Below are 23,482 nucleotides of genomic sequence, written 5' to 3'. Positions count from 1 at the left end.
GCACTAAGGTCCAGCCAGAGTGATGAAGCGCCGGAGTCCATTGCCAATAGAAGATCATTGGTTAACTTAATCAGGGCTTTCTCAGTAGAGTCGTTTCCATAAGTCACATAATTTGGGATTTAAAAATCGTTATGTTGGTAGAGCAGCTGTAACCCACCATAGAATATCAGCCCTTGCATCCAGCAATCCCGTTTCTGCATCCTGACCCAAAATATGAGCGATCCGTCATAAACAACATTTATGAAGCAGAAACTTGACAATCATTATAGTGTGATTTTCACAACTTGCCCCTTGACACAGAGCAACAAAAACTACCCTTTTTCACTATGCTATTATGAGCAGGGTCTGTACGGGTGCTTGAAATCCTTGAAAATTCCAGAATTTTATTGTTGTATTTTCAAGGTCAAGAAAGTAATTTTTGGTGAAGCGCTTGGAAATGGTTGGAACTGTTGCCATGTTTTTGGCAGTCTGACTCTATGGACTATGCGATACATGAAGATTTTTTTCTTTAAAAAGTGTGTGAAAATGACGCTGACACGTCACCTCTGGCGACTTGTCATTATGATGTTGTCATGTGAAGCATGACTGGTCGCACCCAGGAGGGCAGCTCTATCTAGAAAACTAGCTCTTTCGGCTCTCAAATGGCTCCTCTGATGTTTTTATTTTTTACTGATTTATTATTAATAATAATAAAACATTATGCACCAAATAATTTAGTAATGAATGGTATGTTTTTGAAAGGCATCCCTGGAAAAAACACACAAAATATAAATTAAAATATTCACAGATCTTCAAAAGAAAATTGTGAAATACAAAACAAATTTAGCTTTCTAAACACTTTAAAGTATTTAAAGTAGAACAGTAACACAAAATCCCAAAAATGCAAAACAATAAAATATACATTAGAAATATTAATTCAGAAGTGCTATAAATAAGTAATAAATTGAAAAAAAAATCAAAATGTATTAACCAATTTGGACACAGATTCTCTAAAGACAGGCAAAAATATAAATAAAATAAGTAAAAGAAAAAGACGTCTCTGAGATAGATTGAATGCACTCTGTTTCGGAGCAATCTATATCAATCCAATTATTGTACAGTACTTTCTTTTTTGTCTTCCGTACTGAACTCAATTATTACCAATCACTTGTCTGTTAAAAAAATAATACCGTACTTGCAGAAACCACGGTGAGCCGTCCTCATCTTCTTCTTATAACTGACGTCATCAAAGTCGTCTCCCTTCAGTATGGGAAAGAGACTTTCACATTTAGACGTCGTCCTGCGCTCCCTTATTCCAAAACACGCTAGCAACACGCTCGCAAAGTAAAGTTTACGTGCAGTAGCTCTGTTTCCTTCTTTATCGGACTGCTCGTTTGCTTTTAGCTTGAAAGCTAACTCATGTGCCTTTCTTTTTGCAATTTGCATGATGATGATATGTTTACGCTAATTTGATTTGTGCACAAGCCAAGAAGTTGCAGTCTTCCTCGGCGCATATATTCCACCGGTCTAAATCTTACCTTTTGTACTCGAGCGCCGCTGGCGGCCGTTAGAAAAATTACATAAATTGGCCGCATCACTGAATAAGCCGCAGGGTTGAAGGTTTGGGAAAAAAGTAGCGGCTTATAGTCCGGAATTTACGGTACCATTATTGTCATTGTTACAAAATGGGTTGAACATATTGTGACGACGAAATTGAACGTGGTACTCCAGGTTCACATTGTACAGTGAGAATAAAAGAAAACAAAGAAGATAAAGGAACAAAGAAGATAAAGGTTATAATTCACACAATATTTACACAAGAAAGTGTGGGCACGTAGGATGTTACATACAGTTTTTGGGATCTATCGCTTTAGCTTGATGCAGTATTGTTCCAACACCTGACGAACGCAAAATGTTTTTCATAACTTGCTGCATATATGCAAAGTCAAATTGGGTTATAGGTCCACGCACAGCTGCACAGCTCAGCCGCCTCTGCCACAAACAAGATTCTAATCTCAAGTGACGGCCCTGTATCTAAGGAAAGCAGATTAGATCCTCTGAAGTAGCTCCAGTTTACAACTCTTGTCATACTTGATGTGTTCCCTTGATTGAATTTTTAATCTCGTCTCGGAATTCAGTCCTCGGGATAGACACCGGTCGGTGAACAATCGTCGGCCGGATCTCGGAGACGGTGATGAAAATGTGTTACTTTTCTGTTTTTAGGTACGACCCCTACAGTAAAGTCTTCTCCAGGGAGCACTATGATCACCAGGCCATGCGTGCGTTGAGGTTGGAGGCCATTGACAAGGCTCGCTCAGCCCAGAAATGGGGACTCATTTTGGGCACTCTTGGTCGTCAAGGAAACCCAAAAGTTCTGGAGGTAAAAGCTGTGTTTTGTTTTTCCGCGTTCGTATCCTTAGGCCCATTGTGCAATAGCTCGTAATATTTTTCAGTTCGATTTTTTTAGTAACATGGAGTTCCTGCACTAGAAATCTTTTCACTGCGAAATTGTTTTCAACTTCAACAAGGGAAAAACTAGAAAATAGAAATGCTATTTATGAACTGTGTAAGGCAGGGGTCTACTTAACTTGGGGGCCGCCAGATTTAGGGTCGGGATGAGGTTGGGCCAAGTCAGGTTTTCCCACATGAAAACCTCTAATAAAGGTTTTTTCACTGTTCTCAAATATATATTTTTAAAACATTCCTGCTCAAAATAAAACATATGTAAAAATAAAACATAAGATAATAGGAAAGTCAATCAATCAGCTATGGGCTGCACTTATATTGAATTGACAGTGTGTGTTGTTTGACCACTAGATGTGGCTTTATTGTATCCTGCAACTGAAAACAAGTGCCGGCGCCCTCTGTTGGCTGCGGCTGCATCGGCTCGCTACAACGGGTCAGGTGTATCGACATTTCGTTCTGTGTACATTGTTACAAAGAATGACAATAGAAAGGAAATTATTATTATTATTATTATTACAAAGCACAAGAAGTATGGAGACTCAAAGTGACCAAATTAGCAACATTTTTCTTCTCATTTGTTACAAAGCCTTTCACAAAGAACAATAAAAAGCAAATTAAATATGATAGTAAAAAGAAAAGTAGAGTCATGTTTATTTGTGACGCCCTTAAACACAAAGAGTCTCAAAGGGCTGCACAGACCAACGATTGTTGCAAACCACAGACTATTATGACATCATCCCCTGATCTAAAACCTACATGGGGGCAAGGGAAAACTCAAAAACCTCAACATGAGGAATAACCTATTACTCCAGTTGTGTCTCCCACAATTTCATTCCTCAATCTATCCAATTTTGTCACTTCTAACATACTCCTCAGACACTTAATCCCAAAAACATTGAATTTCCTTCTAAAATCTGCGTTCAGGCTCCGAAGCCTCTGCACCATACAACACAGTCGGCACAATCACACTCTCATACAGCCCCCTCTTAACATCCACACTCTTGTTACTCATCACTCTCCTCAGAGCACCCAAAACCTTGCTTCCTTGATTCACTCTGTGCAATACCTTGCACTCCATTCCACCAACTGCAGCCACATCACAACCCAAGTACCTAAAGCTTTCAACTTCTTCCAGCACCTGTCCATGCAACCTTATTTCTAAAGTGTGAAAACAACATGGGAAATAATATACTGGTGATACAAATTTAAAACTCAGTGATACAATAACGTGTTAATAATTTCACTTATAAGTATCACCAGAATATAAGTCTCACTCCTGGTAAAACTGTGATAAAAATTTCAACTATAAAAAACCTATTCATGCCTTCACCCATTCTCTGTTAGACGGCAATCCCATCATCAGACTTGTATCTGGAACCTTCATGGTTCAGATACCCCCAGCCCGCATGCTTGACAACGTACGATTCGCTTAAGCACCTATGCTAATCGTCTACGTGAAGCACATATAAATGTCATCAGTGTAGATTCAAAGACATATGGCGGTCGTTTTTCTGCCTGACTCTGAAGGGGTGAGGTTATATTTTAGCATAAGCAGGAGGAGGATTGAAGAAGGATTTACCAAGGCTGAACTTCTCTGCCATATTGATCCAGAGAGATTAAGAAGTAGAGTGCTAGATAACGTTGAATGTATAGTCTGATAACGTAATAATGTTATTCACATAGAAGGACACACAACAATACACAAACTTGCATAGGATTTATTTTTAGGGATAATGCATGCTCACCCAAGGTGAACCATGTTACTTTTTTGTCCCGTGAGACCTTGTCTGCGGCAGATCATTTTTCTTGTACTGCAGCAGTTTAAGATAACAGTAAAATCTACTGAAATTCTATGTTACTACTAAATGTACCTACATTGTTTATCTTTAAAATCATATTCCGTAAATTCCGGACCATAGAGCGTACCTGATTATAAGCCGCACCACCACATTTTAAGAGGAAAACCGATTTTGTACATACACAAGCCGCACCTGTATACAAGCCGCATGCGCCCACATTTAAACATGTAACACAAACACAAAATTAACCCAAACCCGACTTCAAGTCCCGCGATTGAAACTAAATGTCCTTCATTAAGGTCCACTGTCCAAAAATCACAGCCGGCAAAATGAACGGAAAATGACACCGGTACTTAAGGTTTGATGCAGACCTGCAGAGTCCAGGTCCCGTTGAAAGTAATCCAAGGAAAAAAGAGTATATTTCCAAAGGTAAGGGTGGGAAAAATATATCAGATGAACACATTTACTCACGCAATTCTTTTTTCTTTAATCAACTTTTTACCCCCTCTTCTTTCCTTGTCTGTCCCTCACCTTTAACGGTCCCCACTTAAACTCGGCACCCCGCGTTTGTTCCGCCCCTCATTTTTCGTTCACCCGTGCAAAACAAATCAGAATAAGTGTCTAAAATAAATACAAATAAATACATTACAAAAATATACAGTTGCAAATACATATTATACATGGGTTACACATATTTACAAAGAAAGACGGTACACCGAGAGAGTTTTCAAAGCTTTAATAATAATAATATAGCTTTGACAGGGCAGTTAATGGTAGCAACACTCGAGCGCCGCTGGCGGCCGTTAGAAAAATTACATAAATTGGCTGCATCCCTGAATAAGATAGAGATAGATAGATAGATACTTTATTCTTCCCCGAAGGCAAATTCACATTTCCAGCAGCATCCCTGAGCTGAGAACAATACAATAATAAAGCAAAAAGAATACAATATACAAATACCCAGTGTGACGTGCAAATGCCCACTGTAGCGTGTTATATAGAATAACTAGAATAAGCCGCAGGGTTGAAAGTTAGGGAAAAAAGTTGCGGCTTATAGTCCGAAATTTACGGATGTATATTTTTAAATGGTCATCATATCTTAAATCTTATGAGGTTAGACTTTCCAATGAAACATGGCATGACGTATTCCATGGACATGGATGCTCTTCTCGACAGTCTGGGGGCTGGTGTAATCTTAAGGGGTTTTCCTTATCCAGAAATTGAGTCCAACTCTCAGACGAAACAAGTGCTGGCACAAACGTCTTCTATGTCAATTGGGTGTAATCCCGGCCCACTGCTGACCCTCTTTTCTCTCTGTAGCATCTGGAATCGAGGTTGCAGTCGCTGGGAAGAAGCTTCAGCCGAGTTCTTCTGTCTGAAATTTTCCCCAGCAAGTTGGATCTACTGCCTGATGTCGATGCGTGAGTAATGAGATGAGCACACACTTCCACTCGCAAGCTCCCAAAAGTAGGCCAAGAATGTTGGCCGTTTGTTCTCTGTTTGTAGCTTACGTCTCTTTACCTTATTTTCCAGACTATAAGTCTCGTTTCTTTCTGTGTCAAGTCTTGTTCTGCAACATAATTTCGGAAGCGATTTAGACGCAAAACAAGTGTAGTGCAAGAGTTCCGAAAAATAGCCTTTTTTGTGTATGTGGCGAATATGGGTGGTAAATAAATTATTTTAACCAACAATTTATCGACCAATTGAATTAACCAGCCGCCGTCTCCCCTTTTTGGAGCACCATATACGTTTTTAGATCATGATGTCAGGAAAACGGATGAAAAACCCTGTTTAGTTAGTCTGAAGGGTGGTTACACACACTTAAGGTGAATTATTTTAACCGTTTTGATAGTTCAATATACTTTAATCAAGACACACACACTCTTAGACTTTTCTTCTAATAATCGTCTCCTGAAGAAGCTTGAATAGAACTCAAAACAATAAAAAGAAATTAAAATAAAGACAACTAGAAGTTGAGACCTTAAACTGGCACCATTTGGATGGACAACCATCATGATATAGTTCCTCCTAACAACAATGAGATGTTGTGCGAAGTTCTGCTTCGATGATGATGACGGCCCAGTCTTTATGTCCTCGGCTGTCGACCAATGAATAATCCTGTAGGCCTGGTACGAGGACCACAGGAAGCAGGGTGTTGAGGCAAAGGTTGACTACTGGTTCTTGAGGCTTCTCTGAGGTCGCTGTCTTGGTACCACCAGTTCGGCCGCTAGCTTGATCAAATTTTGCTGCTGACTTGGCAGGACCGGCCAGGATTTTGGTCCAGTTCTTCTTGTTATGATATGCCCTGTTGCCTTGTTGCTGGCCAAAGTCAGACTGCCCTTGCAAGGTGAGACGTGTACCAGTCTCCCGGTAGGGGCAGACCCCCTTTGGTGGAGTTGTCACGGCAAGCTTTGATGGGCAAATGAAGCCATTGACCGCCCTTCCGAACCTCACATTCCAGCAGTATCAGTAAGATCACATCTCCATGCGATTAACTTAAAACACAGTACTGGTTTTTACTTCACGTGTTTTGACATTGTGTAATCATTTTCTGACATTTAAAAAGGAATTCTGACCAAATGTTGAATACTCTACATTAAATGCACAATAGTATTCCTGTTTTGCTGCATCATTATTTAATTTGTTAAAAGAACGCATGCTATAAATGAAAGTTATATACTGTATGTCTGTTTTTTTTCACGTAGTTACAAAGTTTTGGTTAAGTGAAATCTGGAATTTATACTCTGGAAAATATGGTATTTCATTATTGTATTATAAATTACAAAGCGTGAGTGGATTTAATGTTTTGTTAATTTTGTTAATGACCTTTAAAAATGGAAAGATGGTCAAATGTATTGAAACTCACAATCCTTTGAAACTGTTAATTTAAAGATAGCAAAATATAAATATATATATATTTTTAAATAAATGAATATAATTCTGTTAAATGGCAAACCGACTTTACTATTTTGAATGCCTACATCCAATCTTTATTAAAATAGAAATGAAATGTGTTTAGAATTGATTGGTATTAATCAAGTGCTTATGAATAATAACCTTTATTAATGTAGTTATGTGATTGAGTTGTAATGCACACTCTGATTCCAATAAATACAGTAGTCGCTGTTATTCTCAATTATTTATTTATTTTATTTTTTTTTTGCTTATTAATTACATGTTTGCGATGGAAAAATGATTAAAAAAAATTAGGAAAAAGGTTTGATATTAAAGTGTGGAAACATCTTTTTTAAAGAGCTACTAAATATAGCCCAACTTCTCATTTTTACAACATTTGACATTTTATTTGATGTCATCTTCAATACTCAGAGACAGTTTCTTCCCCAGGGCCATTACCACCCTAAACAAGCACACAAAAGTATGGAAAAATGAGAAGAATATATATATATATATATATATATATATATATATTTATATATATATAGTATATTTATAGAAAATGTACATTCATTTTTTATTTCTTTACTCTATCTTTGGAAATATTTTGCTGCGAATGTCATTGCAGTATGTTTACGCTAGTCTACAAGCACAACCTTATAAATATTTGCCTATTATCATTTGTTTTTAATCACATTTTTCTTTTTTAAATTTTATATTACATATGTATCCTCTAGTTCAGGGGTCGAGAACCTATGGTTGGCGAGCCAAATAGGGCTCTTTTTACGAGTGCATATGGCTCGCGAGCCAGATAGGGCTCTTTTTACGAGTGCATATGGCTCGCGAGCCAGATAGGGCTCTTTTTACAAGTATATATGGCTCACGAGCCGGATAGGGCTTTTTTTATCAGGACATATGGCTTGCAAGCCAGATAGGGCTCTTTTTACGAGTACGTATGGCTCGGAGACAAAATTCTAATCATGCAAATTGTATCTATAGCATTCCAATACTGACTCTCTCAGAGTCGAGTTTGGTGCTTTCATAAACCACGTATTACCAGTGATGTGGAAAGTTCAGTATGTAAAGGGCACAATTGCAACTACAGTTTACAGCCAGGGTTTTACACCAACAGACTTGATTTGGCTGTAAATCACAAGAAAAATCTTCTAAATAGAAGCTCATTAAACAATGTATGTTCACTGCTGAGACACTTTATAATGAAAACCCACAAAACAAACTCTAAACACCTGGAAACTCCAGACAAGCACACAGAGCAATTTGATGGAGTGACCGGTAGATGTGGGCTTAGCTTTGCACACAACACATGTACTCACTTCTCTCCGCCACAAAAGTCAATACATAAGTTTCCTCCTTTGCTGTATTTTGTGACATTTTGACAAAATCACTCTGCTTGCACTGTGTTTTGAAATCCTTATTTATAATTTAGTATCAAAATAAGCTTCAACAATCTTAAGTAACTGCGGGAGGGAGAAGAGTTGAAAGTAGTTTACAGTAGTTTTTGATCCGGAACGCAGGCTCTGGCATTATTATTTCATTAATGTTATCAAATCGTCTTAGGTCACGCAGTAAAACCAAATGCGCTGAAAAAATTTGTCTGGAGAGCCGGTTTGGCGTTTTTTTCTCAATTGTGTCTTAAAATATATAGGTTGGCTCTTTCTCTAAAAAGATAAAAATAAGATAATTTTGGGCAGCACGGCGGCACAGTGGTTAGCACGTGTGCGGCACAGTTCTAAGGTCTTGGGAACCTCCTGTGTGGGTTGAAATCCAGCTACCGGACTTCTTGTGCGGAGTTGGACTTCTTGTGAGGCGGCAGTAGCTCAGGAGGTAGAGCGTTCGTTTTGGGATCAAGGGATCCCAGTTCGAATCCCGGCTCGTCCGTGTTACATGTCGAAGTGTCCTTGGGTAAGACACTGAACCCCTAATACCCCCAATAAGCAGGTTAGCCTCTTACATGGCTGCAAGGCTGCTCGTGGGATATGTGGAGCACATTGTAAAGCGCTTTGGGAAGTCATTGACTTGAAAGCGCTATATAAATCCAGATCATTTCAATTCATTTCATTTCATTTCACTTGTGCGGAGTTTGTATGTTCTCCCCGTGCTTGCATGGGTTTCCGCCGGGCACTCCGGTTTCCTTCCACACGTCAGTTCAATTGGCCAGTCCAGGTGAATGAGCGAGTGAGTAGTCTTTCTCTGTGTGCCCTCCGACTGGCTGGCAACCATTTCAGGGTGTCCCACTGCCCGATGATTGCTGGGATGGGCTCCAGCACCCCCGCGACCCTACTGTGGATAAGCGGTGCAGCTAATAAGATGAGATGAAGATAATTTTGATTTTATGGCTGCAGTCCATCATCAAATTAGTTTAAAACATGTAAAATACATTATTATCAATGCCAAAATTCTATAAGTATGATGAAAAAGTATATAATTTAATTCTGCAGCTAGCCACTTTTTCATCGTGAATGAAAAGAAAAAAATGGCCGCGATGTCATCGCAAGCATCAGAGGCTTGCAGAAAGCAGCCGTTAACCCATAATGACAGCAATTTGGGGGACACTTACAAAATGTTGGTTATAAAAACCCAACACACTTCATCAAAATGAGCCCTTTTTACAAAGGACTCGATATGAAATTCTGGAGGTTGTATTCTTCAACCGTCCATTACACAAGCGGGGCAGAGTGCGTGAACCAAAACAAATGCAACCACTAATGTTCAAATGTTAGCTCTTCTTAATAAGACCTCCGAATTGGATTATTTGCTCGCATTCGTGCGATGACTGAACAATTCCGACGAGTATACCGAGGGCACTTTGTGATATTGACCCTGCTGCGGAAAAGCGTTACTTGGAGGAAATTCGTTTAGGAGATGACAACGATTATTAGCTCGCTTTGTGCTGTATGTTCCAAGGCTAGCAAACAAACGCATCTGTGTGGCCTTTTGTGTCTCTTCCACTGTGCATGCAATGGGCGGATTTAATATACTCTCTTTGAAAAGGTCATGCCTTTTCACTTTAGTTTAGAAAATACAACACTTGTCCTACTGTTTCTGTAACACTTTCCTTATTTTCTGTTTTTTTCGATTTGTGGCCTGAAAAAAGTGCATGTGGAAATGTGTTTCTGAAAACAACACTTTACAAACAAACAGAAAATAGGACTGCGCCTCCCGCAGAGAAGCTTTGAAGCTTCTCTTTACTCTATTTTGATTGCTTCGGGAGTCCAAACAGAGAAGGGGTAAAAACGTTTATGGAAAAGTGGGGTTTTAGTGTAGAGTCTGTTCAAAAGCATCCTTGATATATATGTTTTTGCATTCCGATCCACTTTTTAAGAGGGCGGGGGACAGTCGGTACCAGAATACGCTTCTCTTGGATTCTCATAATATGTTAATTATTTGTAGTTTTTCAATGGATGTTTAATTCAGTGGCTTGCGAAACTATTTGCCCCCCTTGAATTTTGTGACCTTTTGCCACATTTCAGACTTCAAACATAAAGATACATATACCACAGCCATATCCTCCTAGTGGGAGGTGGCTAGAGTCATTTCTGACTCTTTTTTTGGGAGATTGATTCAGAGGAGGGGATTCCCAGCCCCCTCGCTCAACCCAACTGAGGTGTTGGGAGTCATTAGGTGACCAAACCCCCTAATGCTGAACGCCAAGCAGGAAGGCAACGGGTACCCATGTTTAAGTCTTAGGTATGACTCGGCCGAGGCTTGAACCACAACCTCCCAGTCTCGGGGCAGGCGCCATACCACCGAGCTGGTTTGTGAAGAATCAACAATAAGTGGGACACACTTTATTGGATATTTTAAACCTTTTTAACAAATAAAAACCCAAAAAGTAGGTGTGCAAAATGATTCAGCCCCATTGAGTTCATATTTTGTAGCGCCACCTTTTGCTGCGATTACCGCTGCAAGTCGCTTGGGGTATGTCTTTATCAGTTTTGCACATGGAGAAACTGATATTTTTGCTCATTCCTCCTTGCAAAACAGCTCGAGATCAGTGAGGTTGGATGGAAAGCGTTTGTGAACAGCAGTTTTCAGTTCTTGCCACAGATTCTCAATTGGATTGAGGTCTGGATTTTGACTTGGCCATTCTAACATGTTGATTTGTTTTTTGGTGAACCATTCCAATGAAATGAAATGATCTACATTTATATAGCGCTTTTCAAGTCAATGACTTCCCAAAGCGCTTTACAATGTGCTCCACATATCCCACGAGCAGCCTTGCAGCCATGTAAGGCGCTAACCTGATTATTGGGGGTATTAGGGGTTCAGTGTCTTACCCAAGGACACTTCGACATGTAACACGGACGAGCCGGGATTCGAACTGGGATCCCTTGATCCCAAGACGAGCCCTCTACCTCCTGAGTTACTGCCGCCCATTGTAGCTTTTGCTTTATGTTTTGGATAATTGTCTTGTTGGAAGACAAATCTCCGTCCCAGTCTCAGGTCTTTTGTGGACTCCGTCAGGTTTTCTTCTAGAATGGTCCTGTATTTGGCTCCATCCACCTTTACATCAATTTTAACCATCTTCCCTGTCCCTGCTGAAGAAAAGCAGGCCCAAATTGTGATGCTGCTACCACCATGTTTGACTGTGGGGATGGTGTGTTGAGGGTGATGAGCTGTGCTGCTTTTACGCCAAACATAACGTCTTGCATTGTTGCCAAAAAGTTCGATTTTGGTCTCATCTGACCAGAGCACCTTCTTCCACATGTTTGGTGTGTCTCCCAGGTGGCTTTTGGCAAACTTTAAACAACACTTTTTATGGATATCTTTAAGAAATGGCTTCCTTCTTGCCACTCTTCTACTACTACTGTATATAGAGCAGGTTTGCGGTTCGCAGATCCTTTAACCACATGGGCGGTTGGGGCACCAATGAGGATGCAACTCTGGACAGCTTTCTCCACTGTTGACGGTTCCTGCCCTGTTTTCGAGTGGTGTCGAAGTTGGGACCAGTCCATTCCTTAATGTTGTCGGCCTAGTTCTCTTTCGGTTTTCCTCTTCTCTCGCCCCCTTGGACTCTGTCCTGGAGAATTATCTTGGCCAGTCCTGATGATCTTGTGACATGACCATACCACTGAAGTTTCCGTCTGGCTTGATACTTACTAATAGTCTTTTTTTTTTTGTTTAGTTTTTTAAATTAGACAAAACAAAAAAAGTACTTTTTACATTTTGGGACTCGGAGACCATGCTTTTGAAAATGTTTTCATACATTATGACACTGAGTGAGTTGAAAAGTACTTTGATTTAGTCATTAAAAAAATGTGTACGAACCCTGAATATAGTTAAATACCAAATGTGCAGTTATATATGTCTCATGCATCTTTAACTTGAGAGGAACTTTATGATCAGAGCGGACTAATTTACAACAGAGTTGCCAAGAATATTTTCAATTGTGTGCTGGGGAACACTCATATATTTAGTTTGACGTCACTTTTGTATCGAAATGCTTAAGTTAAATCACCTCTACCTTAAGCAGTGTCTGAAATAACGTCTGCCCGGATGCCCGGGGCGTGCATCTTTGACGTCGGGCGTACAACTTACAAAACGTCTCCGCCCGGGTGGCCGACAACTTTTTCAAGAAAAAAAAAAAAATCAAATCAAACGTTTGCTTTATTCTAATTTCGAAATCTTCATTCGGTTAAGAAATTTCGGAATTTTGGTTCGTTTGGCAATTGGCATACTCGGCAGCCAATCAGAAGCCTGCATCGAATAACTTCTTGCCTATGGACTTTCTCGAGAGTTATAAAGTCGTGCATTTGCATATCATTTTCTAAAGTAAACGCAGAGAGAACACAAAAAATAGATAAGTGGTTAGGAATCAGGCCAAAACCTCAGCCCTAGAAGAAAGATTCAAAAGAAGCTAACAAAATTGATGACGCCACAAAACGTAAACGTACATTAAAAAGCATGGTGGAAAGAGGAGTTCACGTGGCTTGTAGCAGAGGATGCAACGCAAACATCGCATGAATGAAGATGAGTCAATACAGGTACATACTGATGGCAGATGGAAAACAGTGATGTCATATACATGCCATGCATTTTATAAGTAGATTTATAATAAATCTAATTTTAAAGTGTTGTTCTGTTATATATTCTGATTATCAATCTTTAATACTTTGCAACAATGGGTTTTGGGGGTATAGTCGTCTTAATGTGTTTCAAGTTGTGAAAAACGGGGCAGGCAACTTAATGGCTGGGCAGGCAACTTCTCAGAGTTGTCTGCCCTGGTGTCTGCTAACTTTTTGTCACGGGTTTCAGACACTGCCTTTAGGCGCACCTTAAATAAGACACAATTATGATTTGAAGCCATCATTTAAAATGAAGTCATAGATTTTAGTTGCACTTTCCATAAGAGAGTCTTTATATGTTCTGCTCTCATGGACCGAGCCAAAGACTGGGTTAATGCTATCATAATTTACTTGCTTGAAATAGACACTGAGACTTGACAATTAATTGAAATTAACAGGGAGTGTTTGTGTTTTCCTTTGCACCAGTGATTAGTCATTTTCATGGTCTTGCGCTCAACTTGCAAAGGATTACCTAAATAAACAAGAATTCTTCGATTCGCCGTGCCGGCTGGTGACGCCGACGGCGTAAGTAGGGATCTATCACCGGTCGATAAAACATCCTCAGCGTGATCAAATCCCTGCCAATGATTGCTCAGTCTAATCATACAATTTCAGAGGATTTCCCACTTCGACCGTTTCGGAACAGGGGATGAATAATACCACTGCACACCGAGCAGGTTCTCCTTCCCCCGGCCTCACTTTCATGCATTAAGAGCTCAACGATTTTTTTTTTTCATTGCAGCCCTGGCAATTTGAAAAATTCATTGTACTATGCCGCAACGTCGATTTGAGTTTGATTAATCGTCCGGGTCTACGGTGCTGCAATGAAAGAAATGTGTGAAGGGAGAGAGTGAAAAAATAGACGGCAGGTGTGAGCAAGACTGAGTGATGGCTGAGTGGCGCTTTCACTTTTTTGGAGTCGGACCCGGCCCGCCCGTCCGCAAAACCTCATTATAGACAAAATGGCTTTCCATTCAACGACATGTAAAGTGTGGCCTTTGGGGAAAACAATGTACGAATTCAAGGGTAGCATTTTCTTAAGACAAATTACTCTGCGCTGTTTGCACAGATGGTAAGAAAAAAATAAATAACTGGTGTTATTACTTTCCCCTTTAAAATAAGTTTTCTTCTGCTTACAGGGGAAATATGTCATCTAGGAGTGTCTATTTGATATGTCACTGTTTTGACTGCTATTTTTGGAATTTAGGGTAAAATTGCTTTATAGACTGAAGTATTTTATTTCTATAATCGTTTATATTCTATCCCAGGGGTAACCAGGTAAATCCCAATGAGAACAGCTAAGTTGCCCTCGGACCTGTTGTGAAAGTGACTCGTGATTGGTTATTATGATTTTCTAGGAAGTTTGATTTTATGATAAATCATTTACATAATCAGTGTCATTAAAAACACCATAAATGTTTCCAAAATACATTTTAAAATGAGCCTATGATTCATACATGTAAATATATCAGTGTTCTTAAAACCGTACGTCTATCAAGCATAATAATAACATAGCAACAACCTAGTAATAACCTGATGGTGTCATGATTACAGATGTGAATCATCTGTGCCTGCTCATTTGGCGCCATCTGCCGCGGGTTCTGATTGGCTCCCTGTCACTATTTAAACCCAGTCCTGTCAGTCCCTTGTTGTCAGTCCGTCTCCGAACCTCAGTGTATACTAGGCAAGCCTTTTTCGACCCTGACTCCCACCAGTCCCGTTTTTGCTCCCGTTTGTCTCCGCCTACGACCTGTTTTGATTATGACCATGTCTGCTCTCCCATCCCGGCTTACGATCCCTTTTTGTTCACGACTATGTCTACTCTCCCGTTCTGGCTTACTACTCGTTTCCGACCCTGACCACGCCTTGCTCTCCCGGTCCCGGCTACCGACCAGTTTTCCGTCCCTGACACCGCCATCGCTCGCTACGGAAGATCCACTTCCGTCTTCAGATCACAATCCGAATACGCGAGCGATTTGCCTCCCGCGTCCAGCGAACACCGGATCATGGTAAAAATAAATACTAAAAGAAAATTACAAAACAAACGAATACAATGATGTTATTATGTGGTGTGTGATTTATTTATATACAATAACATCGCTATTGAAGTACTGGAACAACAAATACCGAATACTAGTTCTTAGGAACCTACCACTATATATAACAAACAAGAAAAAATTACTTTGAATGTTAAAAATGTCACAACTTCTTTGCCGGTGTGCGGCACAGTTCTGAGGTCATGAGATCGAACCTCCTGTGTGGAGTTTGCATGTTTTCCCAGTGCTTGCATGGGTGTCCTCCGGACACCCCGATTTCCCCCCAGATTCCAAAAACATGCATGTTAGGTGAATTGGCCGGTCCAAATTGTCCCTAGGTGTGAATGAGCGAGTAAGTCTGTCTCTGTGTAGCTTGCAACCAGTTCAGGGTGTCCCCTGCCCACTGCCTGAAGATAGCTGGGATTGGCTCCAGCACCCCCGCGACCCTACTGAGGACAAGCGGTGCTGATAATGGTTAATGATTTCAGGTAAAAAATATATTTTGCAGTTCTACTTGAGTTTAACTTTAACATAATTCCATATTTATCTTTTTGGTCCTAAAATATCAGCCAAAAATGCTGAAAAACATTTGACACTATTGGGTTCTAATAAGTTGATCGACTCACATTTTGGAAGCTAAAATTTAAAAAGCGCCAATTCGTTTCCTGTTGCCCGATACTGTTTTAATTTTTTAAGTGACGTCCAGACAAACTGGAGACAGCATTGTTTTGTACAGTCATATGGAAAAAATGGGCCCCCCATCATTTGCAAGATTTTCCTTTATAAATCATTGGTTGTTCGGATCCGCAATTTCAGTTAAATATTCAGATTCAGATTCAGATTCAGATCTACTTTATTGTCATTCTAGTACACGTGTATACAGAACGAAATGTCGATACATCTGACCCGCACAGTTTCCTCGAATGTACAGATATAAGTAAAAGTTGTATTGTATTATGGCTACGTATAGTATTTTACCATACCATAGTGCCGATAGTGCAAGAGGAGTAGCTAACCAGATGTGCAAAATGGGCATTCAGGTTAACAAGTCAGGTAAACAGTAACATTAACACTGTAACAATAACGCTGTAAGTACAATAGTGCAGAGAGCAAATGTGCAAGGAGTGGCAAGCTATAAAGAACTGCCAGTAGTGCAAAAAGTCAGATTAGCAGCCGTTAAGATTTAGGTTAACTATATGTTAGATTGACCATTTAACAGTCTAATGGCCAGGGGGACTAGACTACTGCGGAACCTGGTGGTCCTGCACCGCACACTGCAGTACCTCTTCCCAGAGGCTAGCAGAGTGAACAGTCCATGATGGGGGTGAGAGGGGTCCCCGATAATGTTCTTAGCATGGGATAGGCAGCGCTTCTGGCCAATGTCCTGAATGGAGTCCTGAATATCGTATAGCAGACAAATACAGTAATATCTGAGAAGTGAAATGAAGTTCATAAGATTTGTGTGCAATAAATACTTAGACAAAAGTGGGCTGGTGCATAAATTTGGGCACCATTGTTGTTTTATTGATTTGAATACCTTTAGCACTAATTATTGGAACACAAAATTTGTTTGGTAAGCTCATTGACCCTTGACCTACATACACAAGTAAAGCCAATCATGAGAAAGGGTATTTAAGGCGGCCAGTTTCAAGTTGTTCTCCTCTTTGCATCTTCTCTGAAGAGTGGCAACACGGGAGCCTCAGAACAACTGTCAAAAGACCTGAAAACAAAGATTGTTCAACATCATGGTTTAGGGATAGGATACAAAAAGCTGCCTCAGAGATTTCAGCTGTCAGTTTTCACTGTGAGTAACATAGTAAGGAAATGGAAGGACACTGGTACAGTTCTAGTTAAAGCCAAGTGGCAGGCCAAGAAAAATCTCAGATAAGCAGAGGCGAAGGATGGTGAGAACAGTCAAACTCAACCCAAAGACCAGCTCCAAAGACCTACAACATGATCTTGCTGCAGATGGTGTTACTGCGCATCATTCAACTATTCAGCGCACTTTGCACAAGGAGATGCTGTATGGGAGAGTAATGCGGCAGAAGCTTTTTCTGCGCACATGTAACAAACAAAGTCTATGAAGTATGCTAAAGCACATTTGAACATGCCAGCTTCATTTTGGAATAAGATGCTGTGGACTGATGAAACTAAAATGGAGTTATTTGGATATAACAAGGGGCGGTATGCATGGCGGAAGGAGAACACAGCATTCCAAAACAAACACTTGCTACCCATAGTGGTTCCATCATGTTGTGGGGCTTTGTGGCCAGTGCGGGTACTGACATTCTTGTTAAAGTTGAAGGTCGCATGGATTCCAGTCAGTATCAGCAGATTCTTGCAAACAACGTTCTAGAATCAGTGACAAAGTTGAAGTTGCGCCGGGTCTGGATACTTCAACAAGAAGACCACCCCAAACACTGCTCAAATTCTCCTAAGGCATTCATGCAGAGGAACAAGTACAATGTTCTGGAATGGCCATCTCAGTCCCCAGACCTGAATATTATTGAAAATCTGTGGTGTGATTTAAAGCGGGCTGTCCATGCTCGGAAACCCTCAAACCTGACTAAAGTGGAGATGTTTTGTACAGAAGAATAGTCAAAAATACCTTCAACCACAATCTCATTGGAAGCTATAGGAAGCATTTAGAGGCTGTTATTTCTGCAAAAGGAGGATCTACTAAATATTGTTGCAATTTTTCCGTTGGGGTGCCCAAATTTATGCACCTGCCTACTTCTGTTTAGGCAATTATCGCACATTTCCTGTAAATCCTATAAACTTCATTTCACTTCTCTGATATCACTGTGTCTGCTGTCTGATATATTTAACTGAAATTGTTGATCCGAACCACCAATGATTTATAAAGGAAAATCTTGAAAATTATTAGGGGTGCCCAAACTTGCATACGACTGTAATTGCACTAGTAATTTTCCTGCCTCGCTGCCTGCATATATTTTGCCTGCATGATATTTGCACCCCTTTTCCCCACCTCCATTTGTCCCTCATGACTCTTTTGTGCGAGCCTCTCTACAATCGACATAACAAGCGTCTCGCACGGTGGAAAGGGAAAAGACAATTTTCCAAGGAACGGCGTCGCTTTCGACACCCACGTCGTCGGAGAATGAGACGCCATTATCATATTCTCTTAAGTGTGTAATTAGACGATCCCCAAGGAGGCGTCGCGCTATTGTCCGCATATCTGCTCGCTGCATGCGCTTATCTCGACCAGACCGCCACCGTTGCAGCATTTCATCTTCTTTATTTTGTCTTTTTCACGTCAGTCCAATTAAAAGGCTTCTTTTTCCACAAGACTGTCACTTCTCGCAAGTGTGGAAAGCGGGAAGTGAAGGGTTATTGATCTATCTTCGTTATTCATTATCAATTATCCGTTATCGGTCAGTTCATTATATGCTACAAAGCCTAGGAGCCGGGACACTTACTCTCAGCCAAAAGGCTAAGCTAAGGTCCTAGCCCTAAAGCCTTGTTGCGATCATTGCGAATGCACCGTTCCCGGAGGTACTGCAATACCGGGCCGATGCGTGGAGTGGACAGAGCAAGCTCTTATTCCATCTCCGGAATGCAAAAATCAAAAGGCCAAAGGAAGTTGAGGACGATTTTCCGTGAATTTAACAAGTATGGGATGCATTTTTTTGCGATGCGAGCGTGATCCTACTAGCGTGTTGGTACCTTTCAAAGGCACGGTTTGGGATGAAAGTTATATTATTATTATTAAAGCTTTGAAAACTCTCTCGGTGTACCGTCTTTCTTCGTAAATATGTGTAACCATGTATAATATGTATTTGCAACTGTATATATTTCTCATGTATTTATTTGAGAGATTTACTCTGTTATGTGTTCTACGGACGAATCAAAAACAAGGGGCGGAGCAAACGCGGGCTGATGGGAATTGGGGTAAAGCTGAGTTACCGGTAGATTGTCTGTTGTCGCAGCGGACAATAGTGGATATATATCTTTCCCACCCTTAACTTTGGAAATATACATTTTCTTTCCTTGGATTACTTTCAACGGCACCCGGACTTTACAAGTCTGCATTATACGTTAATTACAGGTATCATTTTCCACTTATGATACCAACTGTGGTTCTTGAATTGTGTATTATCTATGTAGTTTCAATTGTGAGACATACAGCCTGATCTGAGTTAAACTTGTGATTGTGTCACAGATTTTAATGCGGGCGCACGCGGCTTATACATGGGTGCTGCTTGTGTAAGAACAAAAGCGGCAAATCGCCTGAAAAGTGGTGGGTGCGGCTTATAATCAGGTGCGCTCTATAGTCCGGAATTAACGGTAGTCACCTTTAGGATATTTTTTTTTAATTCTTTTTAAATCTATCATGAAATTGATAATTGAAATTGATAATAAACACAGGGTTCTGCTTTACACAGGGTTCAGTCGGGTGCTTGAAATCCTTGAAAATGCTTGAATTTTAATGTTGGTTTTCAAGGTGAGGAAAATGCTTGATTATAGTGTGAAGTTCTTGAAAATGCTTGAAATTGCTGCCTTGTTCTTGTTTCTTGTCAGTCTGACTCAATGGCTCACGCAATAAATGAAGAAAAAAAATAATAATAAAATGACACATGCTCTCTAGGTTTATCGTTATGGCGTTGTCATGTGAAGCTTCATCGCCCCATTGGTCATAGGACAGCTCTATTTAGAACACTGGCTCTTTTGGCTCGGCTCACTGAGAAGAGCTGGCTCTATAGGGTCCCAAAGGCTCCTCATATATATATATATATATATATATATATATATATATATATATATATACATACAGGGTTGGGTAGGGTTAATTTAACTTGATTGCTTTCAATTACTTATGCTAATAAAAGACAAACGAAACTAATTATGAATAAAATGATGACTCACAACATGTGGTAAGCTTTCTCTCCTGGCTTTGATCCCTTTGATCTCCGGCAAAACTAACCTAAAATAATGATAAAAATAATTTCCTTTGTATTGTCATTCTTTGTAACAATGTACACAGAACGAAATGTCGATACACCTGACCCGTTGTAGCGAGCCGATGCAGCCGCAGCCAACAGAGGGCGCCGCCATTTTACCAATGTTATAAGTCTTAGGTATGACTCGGCCGAGGCGCGAACCAGCGACCTCCCAAATGCGACAGAAACAAAATGAAAATAAATCCAAACAGCTTGCCAACATCATTTTTGCCGTTCCATGTATTTTGTTATTGTTAAATTTAGTCTATTTAACCTTCATGCACTGTAACTTTGACTCAATTTGCTTCTTAATTAGCAATTTCGAGCCCTGATTTTTGTGAGCTTGGCTAGATTTTCTTGTGCGCACACATGCAGCTTAGAGGGAACATTGCTCAAGACTTGCGTGACTGTCTTAATAGGGATTTTGTCGATGAATTGTTGCAGCCCTAAATATTCCGCCTCCCCTCCAGCTGTTTACCTCCCGTCTTCACGCATTTTCGAGAGTAAACACTCTTGTGTGGCAGACAATCACGCCTCTGTCGTGGGTGCCTGGTGCCCCGCCGCCCTCGTCTCCATCTGCTCCATCTTTATTGCTCTTCTCGCGTCTTCCTCATCTCCTTCGCACATGCAGACCCCACCCAGAAATCCTCCTTCACTCCCTCTCTACCGCTCTGTCTGCCAGCTATGTAGGCTACCTCCATGGAGACCTGAATGCTGCTCCGTTCTTTTTTTTTTTTTCTTTTTCATCAAAATTCACACTCACCTAACCTCTGCTTTTCCACTTCATTTATCTGCGTCCCCGCCTGCCCCTAAAGCGCGGATGTCAAAGATAAGGCCCGAGGGCTGGATCGCGAGACGACGCAGAGAAACACAGGAGAAAGAAACGAGGTGCGGTTTGAAATATGGCCGCTGGGTGGCGAAACACAGGCGACAGTTTCAAAACAAATGCTGTGGTGTTTGTTTGGTTCTCTTTTTCTCTCGTTCTCTTTATCTTTCTCGCTCTCCCTCTTTTTTTCTTCAATTCTCTTTCTTGCCCTATTCGTACAACTGACAAGAATAAACCCTGTATTAGAGGGGCGAGGCTTTGCAATGGAAGTTATTTGACGGGGAGGAAGGTATATGTAAAAATGGGAGAGTTGTCATCTGAATACTTGGACATCTGTTGTGGAGTACCACAGGGTTCTATCCTGGGCCCAAAGTTATTTAATTTAACGATATTTTTAATGTTTCAAAACGATTGAAAATAGTAATATTTGCAGACGACACTAACATTTTCTGTTCAAATGATAACTGTATTGATTTGTTAACTTGCATTAATCGTGAATTAATTTACCTACAAGTATGGATGGATATAAATAAATTATCTTTAAATTTAAATAAAACCAAAGTAATATTTGGTAATCGCAAGGCAAATCAAGATTTAGAAGTAAAAATGGATGGTGCTGCAATCGACGCTGTATCAGAAATTAAGTTTTTAGAGGTCATAATAGACAATAAGTTAAGCTGCAAAACACACATCAGACACATACAAACTAAAGTATCTAAAAGCATTTCAATAATTAATAAAGCCAAATTCATTTTAAACATGAATGCATTGTATTTATTATATTGTTCTCTAGTTCTGCCATACTTAACATATTGTGCAGAAGTCTGGGGCAATAAATACAAAAGTTCACTACAGGCCCTTTTTATCCTCCAAAAACGTGCAATGAGAACCATACACAGGGTAGGATATCGAGACCATACTAATATTTTATTCCTGCAGTCCAAATTATTAAAATTAGATGATTTAGTCAATTTTTTCACTTTTCAACTGCTATTTAAGGTCAACAAAAACTTAGTGCCAGAAAAAAATCCTTAAATGATTCATTCGGAAAGAGGGAAATTATAACTTAATGGGCTGTAGTGAATTCATAATCCCAACAGTGAGAACCAACAGGAAAAGTATGCGTGTGTCTGTGTGTGGAGTCAAGCTTTGGAACGGTTTGCAAGACCAGATCAAACAATGTCCAACTATTGTTCAAATTTAAATACAAAAAAAACATCCCTGGTGCAATACAGAGAAGAAGAAAATGGGGTATGAGTGATACGAGTGTGTCTAGAATAGTGTGTCTGGAACTATGGTTAACTCTGTTGTTATTGTTTCTATTGTTATATCATAACTGTTATTATTAATATTATTACTATTGTTGTTATTATCATTGGGGTACTTAATAGGGGCGTTGAAGGGGTAGGGAATATAAGCATTTGCTTCTTACTACCCCTTTTCGAACATATTATGTCAAGTTATTTTGCTGTTGAGTTCTTGTTTTTGTTCCGTTTCTATTTTGACGTTCGAATAAAGTTTTCATTCATTCATTCAAATATTTTATTAGAAAATATCATCTCTGTGCTCGCCCGAAGTTCATTGGTCTTCTCTCCCTCAGGTGGGTGCAGATCGCGTGTCCCCGGCTGTCCATCGATTGGGGGTCGGCCTTCTCCAAACCGCTGCTGTCTCCTTACGAGGTAGAAAAGCCAAACACTCTTCCGGACCTCTTGCCCACCTTCGGCTCTCCAAACGCCCACACTCGCCATTGTTGCACCGGCCGCACTCTCAAGAGTGGCAAGAGTTGATGTTTTTCTGAGCGGGTAATTCGTAAGGGGAAACAGCGCTCCCTGCAGGCTAAATGACGCCACGTGCCCTCTAAAGGATTTAACACAGGACTCTCAAACGTTACCTGGGGGCCATGGCAGGTTTTTCCTCAATGTTTTCACATATCTTTATTGTTTAACACAAAAGTAATACAAGGGAATCAAACCATCAATCAGGAATAAATGAATAAAATATTAATGATAAATTAACTCTTCATACTATGTATTAACAGCTCTTTGACTTTTAACCTTCCGAATTGAATGGGACAGTGAACACTGCAACCAATCATGGCTGCACTTCATAATATCTGTTACACAAATTCCCAGAATCAGGATTTAGATCGGGGTGGTGTAATTGTAACCTGTGCAGTCCTTTGAGACAAGGTTGGTTAGTACCAATGTTCCATCTAAGCTGCGTGTGTGCGCAATTGCGCACTACCCAAAGTTTTTCCGCGCACAAGAAAATCTAGCCAGCTCACAAAAATCAGGGCTCAAAATTGAAAGAGAAGCGAATTACGTCAAAGTTACAGCGCACGAAGGTAAAAATACACGGGTTCCCCTGACGCTGTGTTCTAAATGCGGTATTTTGAAGTCAAGGTCGAAGTAGAACGAAGTTGAGTAAAGTCAGT

At 40.2% G+C, this 23,482-nt stretch overlaps 1 protein-coding gene and 1 pseudogene across 1 annotated transcript in view; one reads left to right on the top strand and one right to left on the bottom strand.

Moving 5' to 3' along the window:
* dph1 (diphthamide biosynthesis 1) overlaps positions 1-23,482 on the top strand; it is a 398,493-nt gene that overhangs the window by 367,269 nt on the left and 7,742 nt on the right. The window contains exons 9-11 of the mRNA XM_088345579.1: positions 2,203-2,359; positions 5,565-5,665; positions 22,649-22,727. Coding sequence (XP_088201705.1) covers positions 2,203-2,359; positions 5,565-5,665; positions 22,649-22,727 — 337 coding nt within the window. The remainder of the gene's footprint in view (positions 1-2,202; positions 2,360-5,564; positions 5,666-22,648; positions 22,728-23,482) is intronic.
* LOC148358886 (U2 spliceosomal RNA) lies at positions 18,756-18,898 on the bottom strand (annotated as a pseudogene).

This window comes from Urocampus carinirostris, chromosome 10, assembly GCF_059441175.1.
Source record: "Urocampus carinirostris isolate Australia breed hairy pipefish chromosome 10, RoL_Ucar_1.0, whole genome shotgun sequence".
Lineage (NCBI taxonomy): Eukaryota > Metazoa > Chordata > Actinopteri > Syngnathiformes > Syngnathidae > Urocampus > Urocampus carinirostris.
This window is presented reverse-complemented; position numbering and strand designations above follow the sequence as displayed.